Genomic DNA, 21837 nt, shown 5'->3' on the forward strand with positions numbered 1-21837 from the left:
CATTTTTTTCCTTTCTCTCTCTCTTTTTTTTTTTTCATTCAGTTTGTCAGACTGTGAACATCACACAACATTTTATCAATTAATCAGTTGTTTACAGACATTTATAAATTGATTAGGTTTACATAATTTCCCAGCCCAGTCTCCACTCCACCTCTAAAAAAATAAAAAAAAAAAAAAAAAGGAAGGGGGAAAAATGGAGGAAAAGAAAGAAAGAAAACCAGGCAGACACACACAAAGACCAGAATATGGTAAAGAAGGTACACCAGTCCAAAAAGCTGTGGATAGAGAAGGATCAGGACACCAACCTGGATCTCTGCGTTAAACATTTGTAGAAAACCAAAGGAACCGCAGTAGTTTACAGAGTTTATTGCATTATACATGCAAACAGAACATGCACAAGAAGGACAATTTGCTTCTGAACGACTACTATTCCACATATGCACCACAAGGAAATGTCTACAATGGAGAAGAAGGAAATATTCCATTTTACGAAGGACAATCTCTAAGTTCATTTGCGAGAATAGTTACATTATAATGTGCTTCTCTTTCCCCCCGCCCCCAGTTTCCCCCTGCTCTTTTTCTGAAAGTATTGAATGTACTCAAAATGTTATGGTCCGTGTAACAGCCCCACATAAATACCATTTTGTTAGTAAAAACATGAAAAAGTCACATTGCTTGGATGTTCGACAGTTCCAATAAGTTAAGACCAAATGATAATATTCAATAATAGTTACCCTGCATTACGATGAGAACAAAAATAAATTACACGTGCTAGGTTTTATATATACTCATCATAGTAATACATATTCACTTGCAGCGCTAAAAGAAGGACGAAGAGTCACATTCTATCAGAAAATAAAACAAAACAAAACAAAAAACTGGAAAATGCCGGGTTTTGCCAGAGTCTCTCCTGCTTTTAGCAAGTGGCGGTGCTGTGCCCACTCCTCACTGGTGCCCCCCCGGGGTTAGGGTTTAAGAGAAGGTCAGATTAGCGGTCAGTTCCCGGATTCGGTTCTCTCTGCTCATCTTCTTGAGCTTCATTCTGCGGTTTTGAAACCAAATCTTGACCTGCCTGTCAGTGAGGTTTACGCTCTTACTGATCTCTAGACGGCGCTCTCGAGTGAGATACATATTGAATAAGAACTCTTTCTCTAATTCCAGTGTTTGGTGTTTAGTATAAGGACACCTCTTCTTTCTGCCACTCTTTGCAGTTAGCCAATTGCTTGTTGGAGTATCAGACTTGATTTCCTCTATCAAAATCAAAGAAGAAGAAGAAGAAAAAAAAAAAATCAAAAATACCTCAGGCTGTTAGAGTGTACCCTTGGCCATGACCCCTCCTGTGCAGTGTCTGGCAGATATGGTGGATGTGGGCATTAAACAGGGTTCGAGTAAGGTGTGGGCACAGGAAGGGGACATGCTGCCAGCCTGGGCTTACCCGTCCCCACGCACGGCACCCTGCTCTGTGGCCGCCCCGCTCTCCTGCCCCTGCCAGTAAGGGTCTCTCAAGTTTTCGGCCGGCGTTTAACATTTCAACAGTATTTAACCTGCCATCCGCCCCATGAACACATCTTAACGGGTCTAGCCTCGCCATGGCCGCCTCGGGCTCCCACGACACTTGCCACCAAAATATTCCAATTACAAAATAGTCTCACACTCTATTTTGAAGCAGCATCCCCACACACATCAGCTGAATCACACAAGCACACCTATAAACAGACATAAACAGTTTCCCAGCCAAAATGATATACAAGAAATTTCCACCCTCTGTCTCGGATTTTTTTTTTCCATTTTCCTTTTAGTTTTTTTTCCCCCCACCAGAAATAAATCTGTCCCACATCAACCTAGACCTGGGCTACTAAATATAATTCATATAAAGCAATTCTTAATGCATACTTAGGGTAAAAATCGACCTAGAGGTTGCAAAGTACATTTTGATAAGAAAAAAATCCCGGTTTTGGATTCTTCGATACACGCCGTTCAAAAGAAAGGCTCTAGTGCACTTTTAGAAGGAAAATAAAATTAGATTACCACCGCCCTTAGCTTTCAAAAGAATTTCAAAAGGCTGGTGCACTTTTGGAGACCAATTTAAGATTATCTAAAGCACCACATTGAAATATTCAGCCTTTGGACCAGGCAGATAGCAGCCTGCTGCTTTCATTGTGCATTTGTTTCGAACTTTACCCAGCCTTGTAGCACCTATTCCTCACCTATTTTAAGAGGATGGTAATTAACTTTAAATGCAATCAAACCGCAGCAAGGCTCAGTGGAAAAAAAATAAAAAAGGCGAAATACTAGAAGAGAAAAAGTTGAGGTGGTCGTATTTCACAACCTCCAGACCTGCTTTTTTAGAGGTATGGGGCTGCTTTTGGCTGTTGCAGCGCATTAGGGAGCTCACGGCTATATTCCCCGCATCACAGAGGCGGTCTGCATGCACGGGAGAGGCAGATCTCTACGGAAAATGTTTGGACCATTTGGTGTGGCATTTTTGCCTGCCAAAATCTTCAGAGAGACAGCACCTGCAGCCCGATACTCCTTAGCATTAAATGTGATGGCTGTGATGCTCGTTAGTATATTCGAGCGTGCTTTATGGTGCTGGCGTGTTGGAGTTACACCACGGCACGGCTTAAACTCGGTAATACAGACCTTTACTCTCCTTCTCCTGGACTTCTGGGCTGGACACGGAGCCTTCAGGCAGACAGCTCCGCTCCTCTTGCAACGTGGACTTGGCCTCGGGACTTTCCACTTGAGAGACTTTAGCGGTGCTGTCTTGGTTGTTCGGGTTTTCATTCATTTTCTTTTCCAGCTGAAGTTGAGCAGATATCTGCGGTTTGGAGCTGCCGCGAGGGTTTAACTGTAACATTACAGTTGAACTCGTTTCAGGGCTATTATTGTACTCTTGGGTTTTCCCAGTGGCGTAGGTCTGGCTCAGTCTAAAATATCCTGGGACGGGAACCTCGGGGTTCTCAATGGGGCATGATTCAGACACCAGCCTCTGGTAGGAAGGGACGTCTGCAGAAATGAGTTTGGATCTCTTATCGGAATACATGCAGCAATTGCTTTCTTCCTTAATATTTGTAGTGAAGGAACAAGTGGGGACCTGCTGTGTAACAGGTTGCTCTATTCGACAAGATCTGTTCGGGTCTGTCCAAGTGTCTACTTGAGGTATATAAGGATGTACATTCATACCCATATTTTGGTGATTAACTTCTCTCTTAGCCAGAGACGGAAGGAGTCCACAGGTTTGCATCCCATACGTCCCAATGTCTGTGCTAGGTGGCATATACATGCTGGCGCTGTTGGAGTAGAAACTGTCACTCCTGCACGCACTGATGAGAGAATCTACTAAAAAAGTATTAGCGGCAGGAGAGCTGTTGGGAAAGGACATTTTGGGGCGGAATTTGAGGAAGAGAGATTGTGTCCTTTGTAGGCTGACATCTCTAGGAAAACATTCCCGTTGTAATTGCGGATGCCTCCGCGCTACCACATGACAGGCGGGCCCAATGGCAGCGCCCGCCGCCCCGCCGCTGACGCGCCCCGCCGCTGACGCGCCCCCGCCGCGCCGCCCCGCCGCGCCCCGCCGCGGTCAACAGCGCCCCCTGCGCCCCCGCGCCGGCACCGCACCCCCGCACCGCCGCACCGCGCCCGCGCCGCCACCGCACCGCCACCGCGGCCCCCCCCCCCGCGCCGCGCAAACACCGCCGCGGCTCCCTCTCCGAGAGAAAACCCCCCCCCCTCCGCCGCTGACAAGTGCGGGGGGACAAAAGGTTGCGGGATTTATTAATGCGTATTAAGGAGAATCAGGGGGCGATCAATAAAAACCCCTCATCTGCATTCTCGGGCTACTCGGTAATTTTCTTGCTTCTGAGGCTTTTTCAAGAGTTATACCCTCTGTTGCCGCGCACGGGAAGATATTTTATTAACAAATCAATCGAGACTTTGTAAAGGATAAGATTAATAGTTAAGATTTAGCATAATGGCGTTCACGTTATGAATTATTGAAAATTATACTATTGATTTTTTTTTTTCCTCGCTGCTAACCGAGAAGGTCAATTTTTGTTTTAACACAAATCGTCAAATATTAAAAGGTGGACTTTTGTCATAGCTCGAATTTTATAGGGAAGCTACATTCCTCAAATTATTTTACAATGCTCTCTCCAGACCGCCTGGGGAGGGGGTGGTGGGAAAAAAGTAAAAAAAGTGGGGTTTTCACTTGCTCGGGAAACCGAAAGCATCAAAAAGATAATTTCTCCTTCTGTAGTACTGCTCATTAAAAAACATAGAAACCGATATCCTCAATGCAACTCCTTCAAGCAACTTTTTCTTTTTCTTTTCTTTTTTTTTTTTTGAGAATGATAAATGCATCTGTACTGTAAAATAAACAAACAAACAAAAAACAACCAACTGAAGGCAACAGCAACTGTCTACATGGTAATCCAGAGTTTTTCGTCCCAATGTTTTAAACCTGTTTTACTGTTTTTCCTCGCACTTCTCAGTCGTATTTACACCGCAGTTACTACATTTTAAATAGTGGCGGTAGAAACTGGCTTTATTACTCTTTATCTTTTTTTTTTTTTTTTTTTTTTTTTTTTTTTTTTTTTTTGTGTTCTCAGATTGGAGTATTTCTTATCTGGGACTAATGCTGTCAAAGACTCTCATCCACACAAAGTGAACTTGTTGATAATTTTTGTTTCGGATTCATTCGCCTGCTAATTTTGGGCCTTTCTACCATCAAAACACCCTTTCAAATCCCCAAGAGCAGTCAGCACTTGAAAGGATTAAAAGAGAATTTAAATGCGTCTTTCGCACAGTTACAAACAAGCGTTTTCCACCAACGTGGATTAGAATTTTCCTCTGTTTCCTGACATTTGGATATTTTGCACTTTACCGTACACTTTACGCTGCTGGCAACAATAACCCTATTTAAAATTTCGCGGTGGCAATGAGACAGACCTTTTAAAACCTTATCGCAGCTGTTCAAATACAACATCATTGTCAGGTTAAGAGCCAGTGCCTTTTATAGCTGCAGTCTCCAGCTCCTGGGTTGCCGGAGAGTTTAAATATTACCTTCGCAATATTCGCTGCTCGCAAGCCCTTTCCGCAGCATCCTCTGCGCCTGGCGCAGCCCCTGCCCTACCCGGGTACGCTTCGCCGCCGCCGCGGGCTGAGCGCAGCCACGGGCGCTGCGGCGCGATTGCCGTGTAAGATCATGATCAGAGCCATGGCTAAGACTCGCCTGAGCCGGGAAAGAAGCCGCGGCTGAGCCCACGAGCTCCCTCCGAGCGCCGCGTCCCCCCCCCTCGCCTTCTAGCAATTTCCTCCTCTTCAACAACAGCCTGGACAACCCACAGAGTTTAAAGAAACAAAATACTATTTTTCTTGACGCAGTTTAAGGCTTGACTATTAAATCTAATCAGGAATTTTATGCCCATCAAATGGCTCTTTCATAATCTTTATTTACACTGTAAGAAAAGGGGGTCCCAGAAAAATCCCAGCTGAAGTATCAGCCCGGAGGTTTGCGGCGGGTTTCGCCCAACAGTAAAGTTAAAACAATAAGCAAATGCTAAGCTGCTTTCCACGCTGGCCTCGCTGCTGCTGCTGCTGGAAGAGCTGAATTCTGGACTCCTGATTAGACTTGAGGGCTCTTTGATTTTTTGTAATTGAAAATATTAATTTCGTGCATGTCACTACACGGAAACTCAGATGACTGTTGAGATTACAATAATTTAAATATTGTGTTCGGAATTGGCAAACGGCTCCATAAGACCCTTCCCTCACGGTAAATCATGAGGGTTTTAAAAAGGAGCAGCAATTTTTTATTGAAAATGAACAGTAGAAAGTTTAAGTTTGATGTAAATAGAAGTTGAATAAACACGCGAGAGCCACTGGGGAACTGGGGACTTAGGCTCTGGGCATTTAATGTCACTATTGTTTTAAATCATATTAAAATGGAATAAAGTAATTAACATTAATAAATAAATCAATATTGTGCAATAAATGAGATATATAATCTACATTAATATAAAGGTTTTGCTCTCAGAGCCCCATATTTTTCCAAACGAGGGTGGAAAAATGCCCCAACCAATGGGTCCATGCAGATGTAAATTACTGTTTGTAATAAAGCATAGGTGGACATTACAGTTTTCTCCTCTAGCAAATGTCAGGGCTAAAAACTGGAGGTTACCAGACGTGGCAGCAGGGCTTAATTTTCACTGCCTTATCTTCCTAAACCTTATTACTGGTGATATGATTATTTTTTGTCTCAGCTGCGCCGAGCATTCTCATAGTTGCAATTTGCTGTGTTTGGGTCTCATTATGTGAGGGGGATGGGAGAGAAGTACGAAAGAAACTATGTATTTTGCAGATGCCTTCAGTAACAGAGGTATTGCGAGAAATGTCTTCTTTTAAAAACAGGCTGGAACCCAGGAAGTTTTTAGTAGATTTCCTTTGATTTACTCGATTTCAACATTTTATTTAGAGTGTCTTTAAACGTGCAGATTTTATGCCACACTGTTAAATTGCAGGGAGACTGAAGAATAGTTTTATTTAAGAAAAAAATTGGCTACGATATTGTACCCTTTCTCCTTTTAATAATGCAACTGTCGCGTTGCCCAGATTTCTATATGCCATATTTTCATAGAAAGAGTCGGTGTCTGGGCTGAAGGTTCAGATTCCCTGGATTTTTTTTTTTTTTTTTTTGACAGAGGGCGGGGGACAGACACGACATCCTGCTAACATTATGCATTTCCCTAAATATGAAAACTTATGAAATAAACAAAATAGCACGCTGGCCTTTTCTTCAAAGGTGTTATTTCTGAGCGTAAGGATCGCACCGTAGCACTGACTGTACTCTCAGCTTCGCCCGAAGCCTCAGCCCTTCCTCTATTGTATTTCTATATTTCTGTGAACACCAAAGTGCATATCTGGTGTGATGAGATTTTACGGTGTATATTGGTCGCCCATCTAGACCTCAGCCTCTGTATTTGGGCTTCACATTTATCTTTCGGCATATTCCTGCCGCATTTATAGTTTAATCGGAAAATAACCAAGTGCCCTTTTCGTTCTCCGTAAAGGACAAGCCCAAAGACATTTGGAAATAGCTCACAACCTTTTCTGTCTAAAGGAATTAAACAGAGAAAGGGATAAAAAAGAAAAGTAGAAGAGGTTGTAGACAGAATCATCACATTTACACGATGGTTCAAAAAAAGAAGAAAGCGGCATTTCCGTATTCTGGTGTATATATATAATTTTTTTAAATTCACACACACCCTGGCTCCCATCACTCGTTTACATGCTCTGAGATCGGCCTCACCGTAATTGCTAGGGATTAAAACACCTCGTATGAAGCCTGATGGGCTTGGGGTTGGTGTGGGCTCTCGCAAGGAGCACTCTTATGCCAAGAAAAACAAACACAAAAACTTCGCTAAGCATTTCCCCCTCGAAATGAGTATCTCCACCGAGAGACCAATGGATTTTCCTCCGGGATACGGCTGTGCCTGCAAGGGCTACCTCTGGCGTCAGGGATCCCAAGGATTTCAGATTGTACAATGCCGTTTTATTACCGACGGAAAGGCTATTTCTAGGAAAGTGTTAACAATGAACTTCTGAAAAAAAAAAAAAATACCCCAACAACCCAGCAGACAAAGTGCCAACAAATGCTTTCATGAGACGCGGGGCTCTAAAAAACCCGGAATATGGCTGAGCACACGTGAAATAGATTTTGATGAATTCTGCAAATAAGCAGAAAGCAGCGAAACCCTTTCTTTCCTCAGATTCTGATCAGAAGTGCACACTGGAGGGAAAAAATAAAACAAAACAAAACAATAACCAAAAAGATAGAACATGTTCTGTCGCTGGAGAATGTCCGGGGAATTCATAAACTTCACTTTAATTTTCTAATCTCTACTTTCATTTTAATAGATCTCCATAGTACTTTTAAAGAGTGGGATTTCATTCAGCAGTGCCTGGCAAGGTGACGTTAGGATATTAATAATATCTTCTTTTCTCTTTAGTCTCTCTGTCTGTCTTTAAAAAAATAAACACTCCCAGGAGCTAACGTTAATCTCTCTTTTAAATAAAATATGTTTTTAACATTATGTTTTCTGTATCCAGCGATTTATTTAAGAAAAGCCTCGAGTAAGAATCAAAGATAAATTGTGGAAACGCGTGGTTTTACATTACTTTTGTTTTACCCGCTTTAAGGCTCTCCTTAAAAGATAGATTTTCGTTCTAGGGAATGAATTCTGAATATCTCAGGGTCTGGATTTTTTTCTTTCTTAAAATTATTGGGTTTTTTCTTTTCTTTTTTTTTTTTTTTTTTTTTTAAAAAGCTCGGATGTATTATAAAAGATTATGACCAAAAAAAAAAAATCTTTTAAAATGGCATATTTCTCCAGCACGTCACGGTTATGGGTTATTTGTTTAATAAATCTTTTTGATGCTTTATTTTCTCATTTGGAAGGCCCTGAAATCTTATCGTTACTTATATATTAGATATTTTATTAGCAGTGGAATTATTATTAGGGGGGAAAGAGACTGGAGCACCAGAGGCTGCGGCATTGCAGCGCCTGGGCGCGCCCTCCTGTGGCCGTTGCCCGCCAGGCACCGGGAATTTTCTCCTCTCCCAGGTCTTTCTCCTCAGCTAAATTTGCTCTCAGTCTTGGGTTTCTTCTTTTCTTTTTTAATAGAAACTTAACACTGCTATCATAGAACATTTTTGTAAGATGAATGTTAGGGTGTTTCGGTTTCCGCGGCCTGCTTTTGCGGTGTCTTAGCATTTTGAAGGCATATTAATACGCTGAGAGAGATTATTAAAGCAATGCAAGGAAGAGAAAAATCAAATGACTCGTTCTCGCCCTGTGGATTCAGGATCGGGAGACACGCAAGAATTTTTCTATAAGGTCAGGTAAAATTCTAGGAGGAATTCCACGCGACTTCGCACATTTCTAATTAATGGTCTTTGTGGGGAAAAGTACATCCGCAGAAAACCTGCATAGAAATATTGTTTTTCTCCCTAAAATACGAGGCATTTCCTAGAGCCCACGTTTTTGTTTCCTTCTAAGCAAAACCCTTCTTTTTCTTATTAGTTAAAAATAATAATAATAATAATTAAAAAAAAAAACAGAAGAAGAAGAAGAAAGAAAGAAAGAAAGAAAGACAGAAAGACAGAAAGACAGAAAGAAAGAAAGAAAGATGTTTGGGTCGAATTCCCAGGGTGCGGAAGAGAAAGAGAGGGAAGTGAGGAGCCCCCTGTGCTCCAGCTGGCGGGGACCGGAGCCGGGCACGCTCACTGCACGCCGCCGAGAGCTCACCTCGACCCAGCCGGGATTTTCTTTGCGTTATGATGCATTTGCTAATATGGCCAGCTATGCGGTAAAAAGTGTGTGTGTGGCTGTGCGTGTGTGCGAGAGAGAGGGAGGGAGGGAGAGAGGAAGACAGAGAGTGGGTGGTGGTTGAAAATAACAGAGGAACCTTAAGGCGCCTAATTATTCAGAAAGGTTAAAGGTGATGACCTTGACATTTTGGAAGTTCAAAGGCATACACTTATGTTTTTCTTGCTAAAGCGTTTAAAAAAATTTTTTTTAGTCATGCCTCCCTCTTCTTCTCTTTCTCGATTTTTGGAATTCTCGGGCTTTTCCTGACTGACTTGGCACTTTTTCCTTCCCTGCGTGCGAGCGTAGTGAGAGCCCCTTCGTCCTATTCAAAAAAGGCAAATTCTTTTCTCACTCGTCGCCTTTATTGCACACTGCGGAAATCTCTTTTTCACCCACCAGAAGGTGTATAATATAACCCAATTAAGCTGTTTAGAACCTCGGGTTTTATGGTGTTGTCTAGACAGTTCAAGGTTTTGTAAACAGCCCAGCCAGGTCACCCAAGATAAAGCGGCGAGGAGCGGAGCGGATCTCCACCGGGTGCTGGCCCCCGGCGGGGCCCGCCGCGGCCGGGAAGCGGGCTAAGCTGAGCTCCCACCAGCGCCGCGCTCCGCTCGCCCTGCCCGGCAATCATATTTAAGAGATCCACCCTCTGCCTCCAAAGTGCTGAGGGGTTTTTTAGTTGTTTTTTTTTTTTTTGTACCTTTTTTTTTTTTTGCCTTTTTTTTTTTTTTTTTTTTTTTAACCTCCACTGCCAATTGTTTATAGCTCCCTCTTGTCTGACTCGCTCTGAGCCCTCGGTCTTTCTGCCTTGCCCTCCACTAACAAGTAAACAATCATCGACGGTGGGGATTCTGGGCTTATTTGGAGCCTGATCAGTTAAACAAAAAAGCCTTTTTCGCTGTTTATAGTAACTGTTGTACCATCAGAAGTGATGGTCTGCAGACAGCCATGTTGGCTCTGTCTCACAGCGAGGGGAAGGTACGCATACCTACAAAGGGAGAGTTAGGCATCTAAACTATTACTTAATTAAAATTCATTTAAAATAACCCGACTAGGCTTCCTCCCGTTATTATTTAACTGAACTTGGCTCTAGCCCGGGAAACGCTAGGATCTTTCGGAGATGGAAATCCATACAGCAGTGCACGGAAGCTATAACCTTAACTTTACTAGAAACAATTTATTCACATGAAAAAGACAGTGGCCCATGCTTTTGGATGACAATAGAAACATATATATATATATTTTATATATATAGCGAGCGTACATTTACCATCTCTTAAATAAACCGCATTCACTTAAAGGGAGGAAATTGTTATCCTAACTCAAAAGCAACAACAGAGCCCCCCTCGAACTCAATGAATTGTAAGTAAAAACTACCAGACACACTGCAGGTCCATTGCTGGTACTGTGGGAGAGGAAAAAAAAGCACCTTTGGCGAAAAACACTTGAGAGTGGACAGTTGGATTTACTCTAGTTTCCCCTTATCAGGAATCTGCTCCGCCAAGCCCTGAAATCTCCAGTGGCCATTCAGTGTGTGGAGTTGCACATGAAAATGAAACTTTGAGTTCCGCAGGGTGGATGTGTCATGTAAACCAATTAACTTTTGCATTCAGATGATAGGACAGAGAGACCAAACTATTCATTGTGTTTCTTCTTTCTTCCTTTTCTCTTGCTTTCTCTCTCTTTTTTTTTAATATGTTTTTCCTTTTTTTTTTTTTTTTTTTTTTTTTAAATTTTTTTTTTTTTTTTTTTTTTTTTTTCAGAACAAGGGATTCCCAGTGAAATACTGGAGTCGATCTCTGTTCAGTTTCTTTTCTTTCATCCTTCGATTCTGGAACCAGATTTTAACTTGCCGGTCAGTGAGGTTGAGCATTCTGGACAACTGCAGTCTTTTCTCTTTGTTTATGTACACGTTGAAGAAAAATTCCCGTTCCAGTTCTCTTATCTGATATTTGGTATAGGGACACCTCTTTTTCCTTGATCGCTGGGGAATTGCTGAAATTCAAGAAAGAAGAAACTTATTTACGCTTCTGCTACGAACATGTTCAGCTAGGAATTGATCAGAGTCTTTGATAATATCCCATTGCCTGGGTAGCAGCCCTCTGGCAGTTCAAAAAATATTCCTGATGCTTATAATCTCCGGGTGATTTAGCAAAAAAAAGCCAATATTTCCCAACTTCTCCTTAAAAGAGATCTCTTCGAGCAATACAGAGAGATATTTAAATGGGCTGGAAAAATTCCAAGTTTCTCAAAGTCCTCTCACGCACACCCCCCGCCCCAAACAAACGAAGATCTTAAGCTCTACACCGAAGGCAAGTCTGAGCACTACCTGTGAAATCTCTCCGTCTCCCCCCGACAAATCAACAATTTAATAACAATTAATATCCTCTTCCAAGAATACCTTAAGCCCACCTAAATTGGTTTCCTATCGTAAACACGCTTTACAACGGTAAAGGAAATCTTATAGGATATATAAAATCCTTTGGATGCTTATAAAATTGCACATAAAATGCGGCTTGACAAAGTGTTGGCCTTGTACTCTTGCCCCCAATTTACTACTGATACCTACCTGAACTGTTGCTCTTCTCTGCAACAGCCTCACCAGAAGGGGAATCGGCGCTGTTTGCTGGTGTCACTTTCTTCTCCTGGCTGGAAGGTGTTTTACTGCAAGTGTTGTTCTGGGCTTTCAAGTCGCCCTTCTCCGCGTCCCCCTCGCCCTCGGAGTGCTGCTGGTACGGGGGTCCGGGGGCTGTCTCGTAAAACTGGTCGAAACCTTGCGGCAGGATGCCGTTTCTCCCCACCGAGCTGTAGAAGTTGGAGGCGGCGGGAGACGGTCCGTGGTGGCCGCAGACAGGGTCCGTTTTGAACAACATTTCCGTCCTCCTGTTCGCAGGCTGCAGAAAGTCTCTGTGCATCACCTCTTCAGCTGAGTAATAAGGAGTATAACTGCCCCTATACTGCCATTTGCTGCGCTCTAATCCGTATTCCCTGAATGCTACTTCGCGCACAGGTTGAACATGAGGTAAATTAGAAGAATAAGGAAAAGTCATTTGACAGGACGACGACTGAGACAAAAAAGAGGGTTTCGTCGAGAAATCTGAGGGTGAGACGTAATAAGCGCACCCTGGCAGATACATATTGGATGTGCCGTGACTGCAATCGTCAAACTCAGTCATGTCTTCTTTTTTGCGATTGCAAGGAACCAGGAGGCTTCAATGCATTGAACAAGATCCATCTATTGCACAAGAGGGTTTGGACAGGATCAACTAAGAAAAAATCCCCACCGTGTGCTGACGTGCAATTCATCTTGATTGATTCTAGTGGTAATTATGTCACGTGACGCGATGTAGAAATGTCCTTATATCTATATCAGCCCCTCGGAAAGGCTCCTAAGATCTCTCCAAAGAGCCCTCCCAGCACGGGGAGGCGAGCGCGCCGTTTGTACAAATATAGCCGTTTTTGCCTCTCATCCTCTCACCAGGCGATGTGAGATACACGTAGGTGGTGCGGCGGATCACCTGGGGCCGCGCCGCCCGGGCAGGCGCCTGCCCACCGCCGGAGCCCGGCGCAGAGCCCCACGACGAGCGGCCCCCCGCCCGCATCGCCACCCGGCCTCCGCGGACAGCCAGGGGGGAGCACTGCCACCGTCGGGGAAGGTGGCCCTGGGGGTGAGGGGTGCGGGTTCGCCTACGGGCACCCTCGGCTCGGAAACGTGATCGCTCCTACTTAGAGGGAGCGGTATTCTCCGGCCGCCGCTCACGAAGATGATAAGCGGGTGGGTGATGTTTCACTCAGGAAAGCCAAGTCCCATTCACACGCTCGAGAGTACAACCGGATCTGCCCGCCCGGCTCCTGCAATCCACAGTTGGCATCAAAACCGGTCACGAAATTCAAAGCCTGAGTTTCGACCACCTCGTTTTCCCTCGCTTATAAGCCCAAACACTGCGCGCTTGTATCAGGGCGCCAAACTGAAATGAGAAATACGCAAACAGAACATCTCTCAGCAGCCGGGTTTATAAAAGGGAGACACTTTCGTGCTCTTCTGGAAGGCAAAGGGCTAGGGCAGGAAAAGAGGTCCACCAAGCTCGGTTTCCTTAGGAAGCAGAGCAGTACACAAAGTGACCTCTGTTCCCCTGCCTCCAACTCCCACCAAAATGTTCATTTTCATTGGAAGGGAAAAGCAGGACTGGTAGCAGGCGACACGCACAGCAGCTGCCAGCCCCTCTCCCGCCCTGCCTTCGAGGGCTCATTTTTGCCAATTTTCATTTTCTCCTCGAAATATGATTTTTTAATGGACAAGCACAAACAGAGTCGCAAAGGCTGAAAAGAGAATAAATAATATACGCCATTAATAGCCCTATGCTCGAGCAATTCCTCATTCCAGAAACATTTGCCAGCTCTCTATGGGAATGCCTTTTTTCCGCCACTGTACAGCATAGCCAGGGTAACCCCACCACATGCAGCTCTCCAAATAAACCCGAAATCAGGACGACTCCCCCAAGCCGAGCAGGGCCACCTCCGGTCACCCCGGCAATGCCCGGGTAGAGGCTCCGGCAAGTCAACAGGCCCCACATCACCTCCACAAAGATCAGCGTCCAGGTCCCACAGCAAGCAGAGAGCCCAGCAGGTGGGGAACCGGCCCCAGAGAGCTGAGGGCAAGTGGGGAGAAGACCCGTGTGTTTCTCGGCTCCTCGAGGTGGCGATGCCCCCTGAGGACCCGGCTTCGCTGCGACAAGCCCCTCCGGCGCGCCCGCGGCTACACGATGAGGAGAGGCTCCGGGGGCGGGAGCCCCGCAGTCCGGGCTGTGCCCCGCACCCTGCCCCCCGCCCCGCCGTGGCCACCGGAACGGCCCCTCCTGCATCCCCTGGCTCCCCAGAGCAGTCGAGGGATGCCCAAGGGGCTTCCGTAGCTCAGCCCGGCTTACCCTTTCTAAAAATAAAAATACCAAGCCAGGTAGATATTATGGAACTCATTCCTTCACCCCTGCCTTTCTTTCCTTTTTTTCTTTGTACAGTATGCTTTTTTTTTTTTTTTTTGCCTTGGTGCCTCTCTCGCAAAACACCTGAAACGCCAAACATTTCTCCCAGCAGATAGACTCTCGCAAGTTATTGCTAGAAACCAAAGCGCAGGACCACAATTCCTTCCCTTAATCGGCTCTCAAGACCCCCCGATTCTGCTGCAACAGACAAACAACCTCCTAAAATGATGTCTGCGCAGTTAAAATGGCTCCTGTGTCACTTACCACCCTGGACCTTGCAGCAAAGCAAGGCAGGTCCCCGCTTAGATTGTGCCCCCCCCAGGTTTCTGATCGCCTATCTCATTAGAAGTGGTGCCTCTGGGAATCTATAGAGCTTCATTTTCTTTACCGTCAGACAACTGGTTTCGCCTTTGCCAGAACGCTTCACCTTCCTTTCGATGCAACAAGCCTAGCATCAATTTTGGCGCAGGAGCCAACCGGTTTCAACTAATTCAAGTTCAAAGACATGGCGACGATTTGTTAGTACGAAAACAGCCCTTTTAAGAAGCAGTCCTTTAAAAGGAGATCTAATTTGGGAAATGTGAGACAAATATCAGAGCAGAGACCCCGCTGGAATAAGGTAGAGCTGGGGGTCCCCGTCTTCCAGAGCATTTTTGCGCTGGGGTCGGTTCCCAGCCCAGTTCCGAACATTACTGTAGCCCCCCCCCCCTTCTTTTTCTTTCCCTTTTTTTTTTTTTTCTTTTTCCCTTACGCAGATTAAATAGCATCAAAACATAAATGTATATCATGTACACAGTCAGACGAATACTTTACCGTTAGGCGTCTTGAAACATCTGCAATCGTTGCCTGGAATCACCAAGTATTCAGGTCCAAGTGACATTTCCAAATGCTCTCCGTGAAAATTAAGGCGACTTGCGTAACGGTTGGGTTTAAAAATACACCCGGTCAGGCTGGAGAAGACGCGATATTTTTGTGCCACCCAAGATAAGACACTAACTTGACCTTAACTTTGTTATGGCGCCCCTAGTATCTGGAGAACGTGAACAGACACTGTCTAGCAGCTCTCGTAAAAACCGACTGGAGAAGAGATTCTGAGTCATTTCATTTATTGCCACTACAGTTCTGCAAGAAAGCTTTTCCTCCCTGCCAAACTTTAATTATTTATGCTCTTTTAGGAAGCACAAAGGCATCCAGAGCCATTCCCAAGAAGTCGAGTTGCGCTTGCAGCCTTATCAAACGAGAGGGAATGGCGAGCCTTCTCGGAAGGGCTTTATCACGTTTAGGCTGCAGTGGGAATGCAAAGATGTTTATGTCTGAGCAAATAAAGGGGTGGACGGTCGCCTGCATGCTGCGGGGAGACACGGGCGTGGGAGCAGCAAGCGGGTGCCCGCTGCTCCATCCCGCCCCGCATACACCCGCAAAGCCGGAGCAGGGGGCGAAATACACCTGATAGGACACCCGAAACAATCCAATCGAAGGGCGTTGAGTACATCCACCTCCTTCGGGTGCATCTCCTGCACGCCCACCCGGCATGTCGCACACGCGTGTGCACACATGTGCCCAGGGGGCAGCTCGGGTGGGTGTGCGCAAGCAGAGCCGCAGAGGCAGGGCGCGCCCCGCATCTGCAGCTCTGCCACGCGTGTTGTGCTTCCCCACGCCCGAACGACCGTCCTCGCCCACTGCTTCAGAGGAAGGGATGAAACCTGGAGCATGGCACGCGTGAAATCATGCACCGCTTTCTGCCACCGATGTGTCTATGCACAGCACCAGCCCGCAACTGTGTACGTCTGTGTGTGCACACACGGTTACACACAACGGGCGCTGCTGAAAGAAGTGCATCTACACATATACACAGACACATACAGAGATACGTAACACACATACTTTCGCACCAAATCGCAATTTAGATCCTACCTCCTCTGTTTTTCCTCTTTCCGTAGGCGATTTAGACTAGGAGCTTCACAATAAGCTATCATCGTGGATCAGATGCATTTAATAAATAATACATTGCCTTTCACATGTCTTCACCCGGGGTTCCTCTTCGGATTTCACATCACCCATGTAATAAAGGGACGGGTTTCAGTGGGGAGAACTAAGACAAGAAAGAATGGCGTAAGGGGTCCATTTCTCATGGATTGTAGCCGTCTGACTAGTATTCCAGGAGAGAATAATAAAAGGGGCTTTATCTGGTTTTTGCTTTTCTCCTGGCTTGCATCATTGAGGTTGCTCCTAGTTTTTTTAATTAGGGAATGCCACTGGATGAAGAGACCCTTATTGTCCGCAATGCGTCAGTTCCCAGCACAGAGGCTGAATGCCTCGAAGATTTGGAGGAACCCAGGAATGGTGTCTATGGCTGTAGATGGCTAGGTACGCATCCCTTGCCCCCGGGGAACTCTCACCGGGCGAGGCTTCGTCCTCGCTTTCCCGCTGGCAGCCACCACGCCATGAGTGAGGTAGGGTTTTTTTCTGCATTGGGCAGTGCGGTAAGAGCGGCGAGACACGCGTTGGGCTGGTTTTCCCTCTCCTCACGACACACCACCCTAACGTTGTCTTTGGGGCTCTCTGAAAAGCTTTCGGGAAAATGGCTGCACCTCTGTCCGCCTATAAATCCGGGATTTACCTCCAAAATCATCTGTCTACCCTGCCCTTGTGAGCAGAACTTGCTGCACAGGAGTGAGTAGGAGCAAAGTTCAAATACGCCTCTTTATGAAATAATGAGTTTATTGCCTTCAGGAAGGCTATAGCCTCGTGTAAGTAGGTAGCAGCTTTGTGCCGTCCCTTGTAGTTGTTTAGCCTTGTTGCATACGCCACGAACAACCATATCTGAGCCTACTTTATTTACCAGAAAACAAGGAGGCCTCTGCCCCTTCGTTAAGGATCAGATTTAGATGGAAATTGCGGCCAAAAGGGTTTTTAATAAGAAACAAAATTCCGTGAGGTTTTTTTTTTTTTTTTTAGAATTTACATTCTGAGGCAACAGATCAAGGCAATGTCTAATTTCCTCTGGCCCTGCAGCTCCGGCCAGTCTGACTGCTCTGGTGCTGCAGAGACGGGCGGCTCTCGGCAGAGAAAGCTTGTCATCAAGATGCGGGAAAAATCGATCTCATTCTCGTCCCAAAACAGTAATCAAACGGCTTGAATACTGTTCCCAGCCCCTCTGATTGGGTTATCCTCTGAAGTTTATATCTGGGCAAAACCCCGAAACTGTTCTTCCTTTTCCCTCATAAAAACCTAAGCGGAAATGGCCATGGGGACAGAACCTCAAAATAATCAGTCCCACCAAAACCTCCGTGCTCTCCAGTCTCCCGCGTCTGCAGCACCCTAGAGGTGAGACGGGACCCCCAGCTTCCCTCCAGCCGTGACCCAGCCTGGGGCCCTGCCCCGGCACCGCCCGCTGCCTTTCGCCTGTTTAGGGCAGTGCTTGGACAAGGCCAAAGTCAGGAGCGCTGGGAGGGCAGGGCCCGGCCGGACCACCTGAGAAGGAACCGGCGCCTGACCCCACGGCTCCTCTGCGTCCGCGGGCCCCCGCGGTGCCCCGGAGCGCGGCGAGGGGCAGAGGGGCAGAGGGGCAGAGCGCGGCTCCCCGAGGGAGGACCTTCTCCGCCGTGCCCGGGGAGCAACCCTGCCCGCGGCCTGGGGGCTGCGGCCTCGCTGGCGGGCACACACGGCCCCCCGCCCGTGCCATGCCGTCGGGACGGGCCGCTCCAGCGGAGCGGAGCTGCGGGAGCGGCCGGCGCGGAGCCGGCGCTCAGGTTACGCGCGGCTTTGCGCGGGTGTCACGTGCCCTCTCCGCCGGTCTGCGGTCGGATCTGCGGCTCCGGGGGGTTTAGGGGGGGAAGGAAAGTGGGAAAAGGGGGGGGGGGAAGACTGTAGAAAACGGTTTATTTGTTAACCACTTTCCCCATCGCTGCTCGAGCAGGTTACTCCAAACCACAAAACAAGCCGGCGCCGCAGGCTCGCCCTGGTGTACAGGGCAGCAGATGAAGGGAGCAGCCGGGACTCACAGAGCTGACGTCTTTACTAGGGCGTTATTCCTTTATTTTGCTGCAAAATGATGTTTACATACAGATAACAGAAATCGATCTTATTTTAGCACCGCTTGTTCTCCGGGGAAAGAGAGGGTAAGATGCAGGAGAAAATCTATATAAATGGAGAAAGAAAGGTAAAAAGCTGATAATACATGTTTCCGTTCTAGTCCGTCTCATCTTCTTCATCTTGGCTAAGAACTCAGCCTTTGCCAATTTCCGCGGGGATCCTACGCGTTTCGAGAACTTGGTTTAAACGGTAAAAAGACACACTTCCCGCGTTTCAGTCGCGCGTACGCTCTACTCTAGGGGTGAACACTCCGGGCACAAGTTCATGCAGAAACGGGCGGACTCTGCTCTAGTACATAGAAAGAGCCTGCTCTCGCATTACTACTCTTTTCTTTTTCATCCGCCGGTTCTGAAACCAAATTTTAACTTGCTGATCGCTTAAATTCAGTCTGTTCGATAGTTCTTTCCTCTTCTGTCGGTTAATAAACTCATTGAGGAGAAACTCGTTTTCCAATTCAGCAATTTGTTGTTTTGTGTAAGGTTTCCGTTTCTTTCTTGATCTCCCCTGGGTGGGGCACCAAGGCAAACCTACAATAAACACGTCGATAATTTAGTGGATCAAGTCTGGGTACGCAAATATATGAATATGCACAAAATCCCGCAATAACAGGGCTAAACTGGGTCGGAAAATTGGGCAAAGCACATCCAACAGCACAATTTCTGTCTAACCTCCGAGTCTGATTAAGCGATTATCGCTCCGCAAAGGTTACAGGGGGGTTACAAAGTAATTACAGAAAATCTTAGAAAGCAAGTATAGCTAGGTCGCTTCTAAGTAAAGCGAGATATTTAAGGCATACCATCCTGCACTGAAGGTCTGAGGCATGACTGGACTGCTGCGGGCTGAACTGTCAGGTTCAAGTTGACGGAATTCTTGATGTCCTCCTTTAAGCTTGAACTGCAGGAATTCACTTCAAAAAGAGCAGCCGAGCCGTGCAAACTTCTCTGCAGGCTCGAGTGGTCATACTTTACGGGCTTTAAGTTGGCTGTGTGAGTAACAGTTGGGTCATTTGCAAAAGATTGCCTCTGCCTGCATCTCTCCTCTTGTTTGGAGCTCGCATCGTGGGCGTAATATTTATTGTTGTCTTCCAGGCATTCCTTGTTGCCGTTGGAGCTGATGTTGATTGGAACGGAGCCGGGGAGGTAAGGCTGCGCCGCGCCGCCGAACGCGTGGCTCTGCGGCTGGGCTGCGCACGAACTTGAGCAAGTCCAGGGGATCGAGCTCCGGGGGTAGGAAATGGTGGGCAGAGCCGCCAATTGACTGCCATTAGCCCGCAAATTAGGAAAATAAAAGGAATCTGGAGATTGCAAATTCAAGAGAGAACCAACGTAGCCAGATCTGTAGAGACTGCGATCACACATTTCCAACAAAGGACTTCAGCTATTCTTACAGCGGTATTTAGTTACAACAGGGAATAAGCGGAAAGCCTGAAACGATTGGACGAAACTTAGCAGACAGGTTCTTCAAAGCCGGTAATTTCAGCACCGCCTCCAGCGACCGAGCCACAGAGTTCCCCCCCACCCCCCCCCTTTTTTTTTTTTCCCTTTCTTTTCACCCCCCCTCCACTTTTTTAAAGTCTTATGATAACACTTGAAATATGAAAATACCGAGCTTGCAAGGGGGAGGGGAAACATGGTCTCCACTTCTATAAAAGTGGCCAGGGCGGGCTGACTGAGCTGCGGCGCCAGCGGAGAGATGAGAGGAAAACAAACATTTCCCGAGAAGACAGGGCAGCCCCTGGTGCAGTCCCCGTGCCGGCAGTGCCCCCCGGCTGGCAGTGCCCGCCGGCTGGCAGCATCCTCTGGGCCAGAACGATACCCACGGTAAGAGTGTGCACCGAGGACTGGGAATAACCTGTGGTGGCTATGCGATGTGAGTGTTCAGGGCACACGTATGTATTTCTGACCCTAATTACATTCAATGCATTGCATATGCTAGCAATTAAAATCTTAATCGATCGGATATTACCAGCATTGTCATTCTAGCACACTAATGACTAGTATTCTCTTGGGTCCGCACGCCTGCCCTTTTTACACCTTTTACCTTTCATCTACACTCCGAAGCGTTTTTGGGCGAACAACGCTTCTAAAACTCGGAGTCTGTTTTGTTCTTAAAATACAATCAAACAAGCATCAACAAACAGAGAATAACAACAGCAACAACACGGAATTACTTAAGCAACCCCAATATTAATTAATTCATTAATTAAATAAAATCGAAATACTTCAAGAAAGAAAATACCAGACTCTGCCGCAGAAGGGGTGTGAGTGCAGCAGCGGGCAAAGGAGAGTCAACCTCAGCTGGGTACCCCCCTACCATCTCCCAGGTTGCGTGTGAGAATAAAACGATCCCTTACGGCGTTATTACTGTGTCATTTTGGGAAGTTATAAGTAGTTTTACATTTTTGATAGACCAAACAAGAGCCCGGATATTCCATTATCTGTCCCATTGCCCTCGTAGCACCAGAGCAAGTAAAATGATATCTGAGAGCATCCTCAGAGGAGATTGCTCGTGTCCTTTCCCAAACCATGCAATTCGCGAGACAGTGGACTTCCCACGGAGGAAAGGCAAAGTCTCGTGTGCTGCACCTAAAGGCACTCGCGAGAAACTGGAGGGCTCGAGGAGGGGGTACCCACAGGCTCCGTGCTCACGGCCGCTCTCTGCATCGCCGCCCCACTGACCTGCGGGACACTTTGGAGGCCCATCCGTCATCCAGACCGGGCATTTCTGCTCTCGGCCTCTTTCCCAAGAGGATCTCCCCTGGTCTGGGCGAGCCCGGCGTCAAGAGAAGCCTAATGCCCGGACTTCGCCACTTTCATTACCGCGGTTAAAAACTTGTAGGGTTAATTTTGCATGTTATTCTCCTGTTAATCATAGTTTTAATCTTGGTTTTATTTCTAAGCCGAGATCAGAGACGTTGCCCTTCTTGACATTCTCCTAATCAAATTCATCTTTCTATTTAATGGGAAATTGGGGTAAATTCTGCAGTAATTTCATTGCTCTGGAAGAAATCTTTAAATGATTGCCCTCTCCTAGACCACACAGGAGCACACAAGCACCGCTGGAGGATATTGCTGACCACTGCTTTTAATTTTTATTGTTTGAGTTATGTCTACCAATTGAATCTCCCACTTATTAGCTTACTTGTATTCTGACTTTTTGTTCCCTAAGAGGATGGGCAATAGGGTTTTTTTCGTAGTCGCCTTTTACGAAAAAGCTGACTCTGATTTTCGGTTCTTGGAAGAGAGAAGGAACATTTTCAGTTCAAAGACTGTATTTTTGTCCGCAATAAACACAAGGAAGGGATGTGAGTTCCAGTTACCGGAAAGAAAGGTGACACTTCAAACTAATTTTATGGGGTTAGAGAAAACAGAGCTTTCAATTAATATTCAATT

General features: G+C 46.3%; 3 protein-coding genes across 3 annotated transcripts; all 3 read right to left on the bottom strand.

Moving 5' to 3' along the window:
* Positions 1–198: 198 nt before the first annotated feature.
* HOXD10 (homeobox D10) lies at positions 199–3425 on the bottom strand. The gene is made up of 2 exons (XM_032693221.1): positions 2644–3425; positions 199–1250 (listed from the first exon to the last, which is right to left on the bottom strand). Exons 1-2 carry the CDS (start codon positions 3383–3385, stop codon positions 973–975), a joined length of 1020 nt encoding a protein of 339 aa, XP_032549112.1. The 5' UTR covers positions 3386–3425; the 3' UTR covers positions 199–972.
* A 7644-nt stretch (positions 3426–11069) lies between these two features.
* On the bottom strand, positions 11070–12625 carry HOXD11 (homeobox D11). Its single transcript, XM_032693401.1, has 2 exons — positions 11941–12625; positions 11070–11366 (listed from the first exon to the last, which is right to left on the bottom strand). Exons 1-2 carry the CDS (start codon positions 12545–12547, stop codon positions 11131–11133), a joined length of 843 nt encoding a protein of 280 aa, XP_032549292.1. The 5' UTR covers positions 12548–12625; the 3' UTR covers positions 11070–11130.
* Positions 12626–18212: 5587 nt separating this feature from the next.
* Positions 18213–19878, bottom strand: HOXD12 (homeobox D12). The gene is made up of 2 exons (XM_032693513.1): positions 19242–19878; positions 18213–18972 (listed from the first exon to the last, which is right to left on the bottom strand). Exons 1-2 carry the CDS (start codon positions 19801–19803, stop codon positions 18734–18736), a joined length of 801 nt encoding a protein of 266 aa, XP_032549404.1. The 5' UTR covers positions 19804–19878; the 3' UTR covers positions 18213–18733.
* Positions 19879–21837: the final 1959 nt, after the last annotated feature.

This window comes from Chiroxiphia lanceolata, chromosome 7, assembly GCF_009829145.1.
Source record: "Chiroxiphia lanceolata isolate bChiLan1 chromosome 7, bChiLan1.pri, whole genome shotgun sequence".
Taxonomy (NCBI): domain Eukaryota; kingdom Metazoa; phylum Chordata; class Aves; order Passeriformes; family Pipridae; genus Chiroxiphia; species Chiroxiphia lanceolata.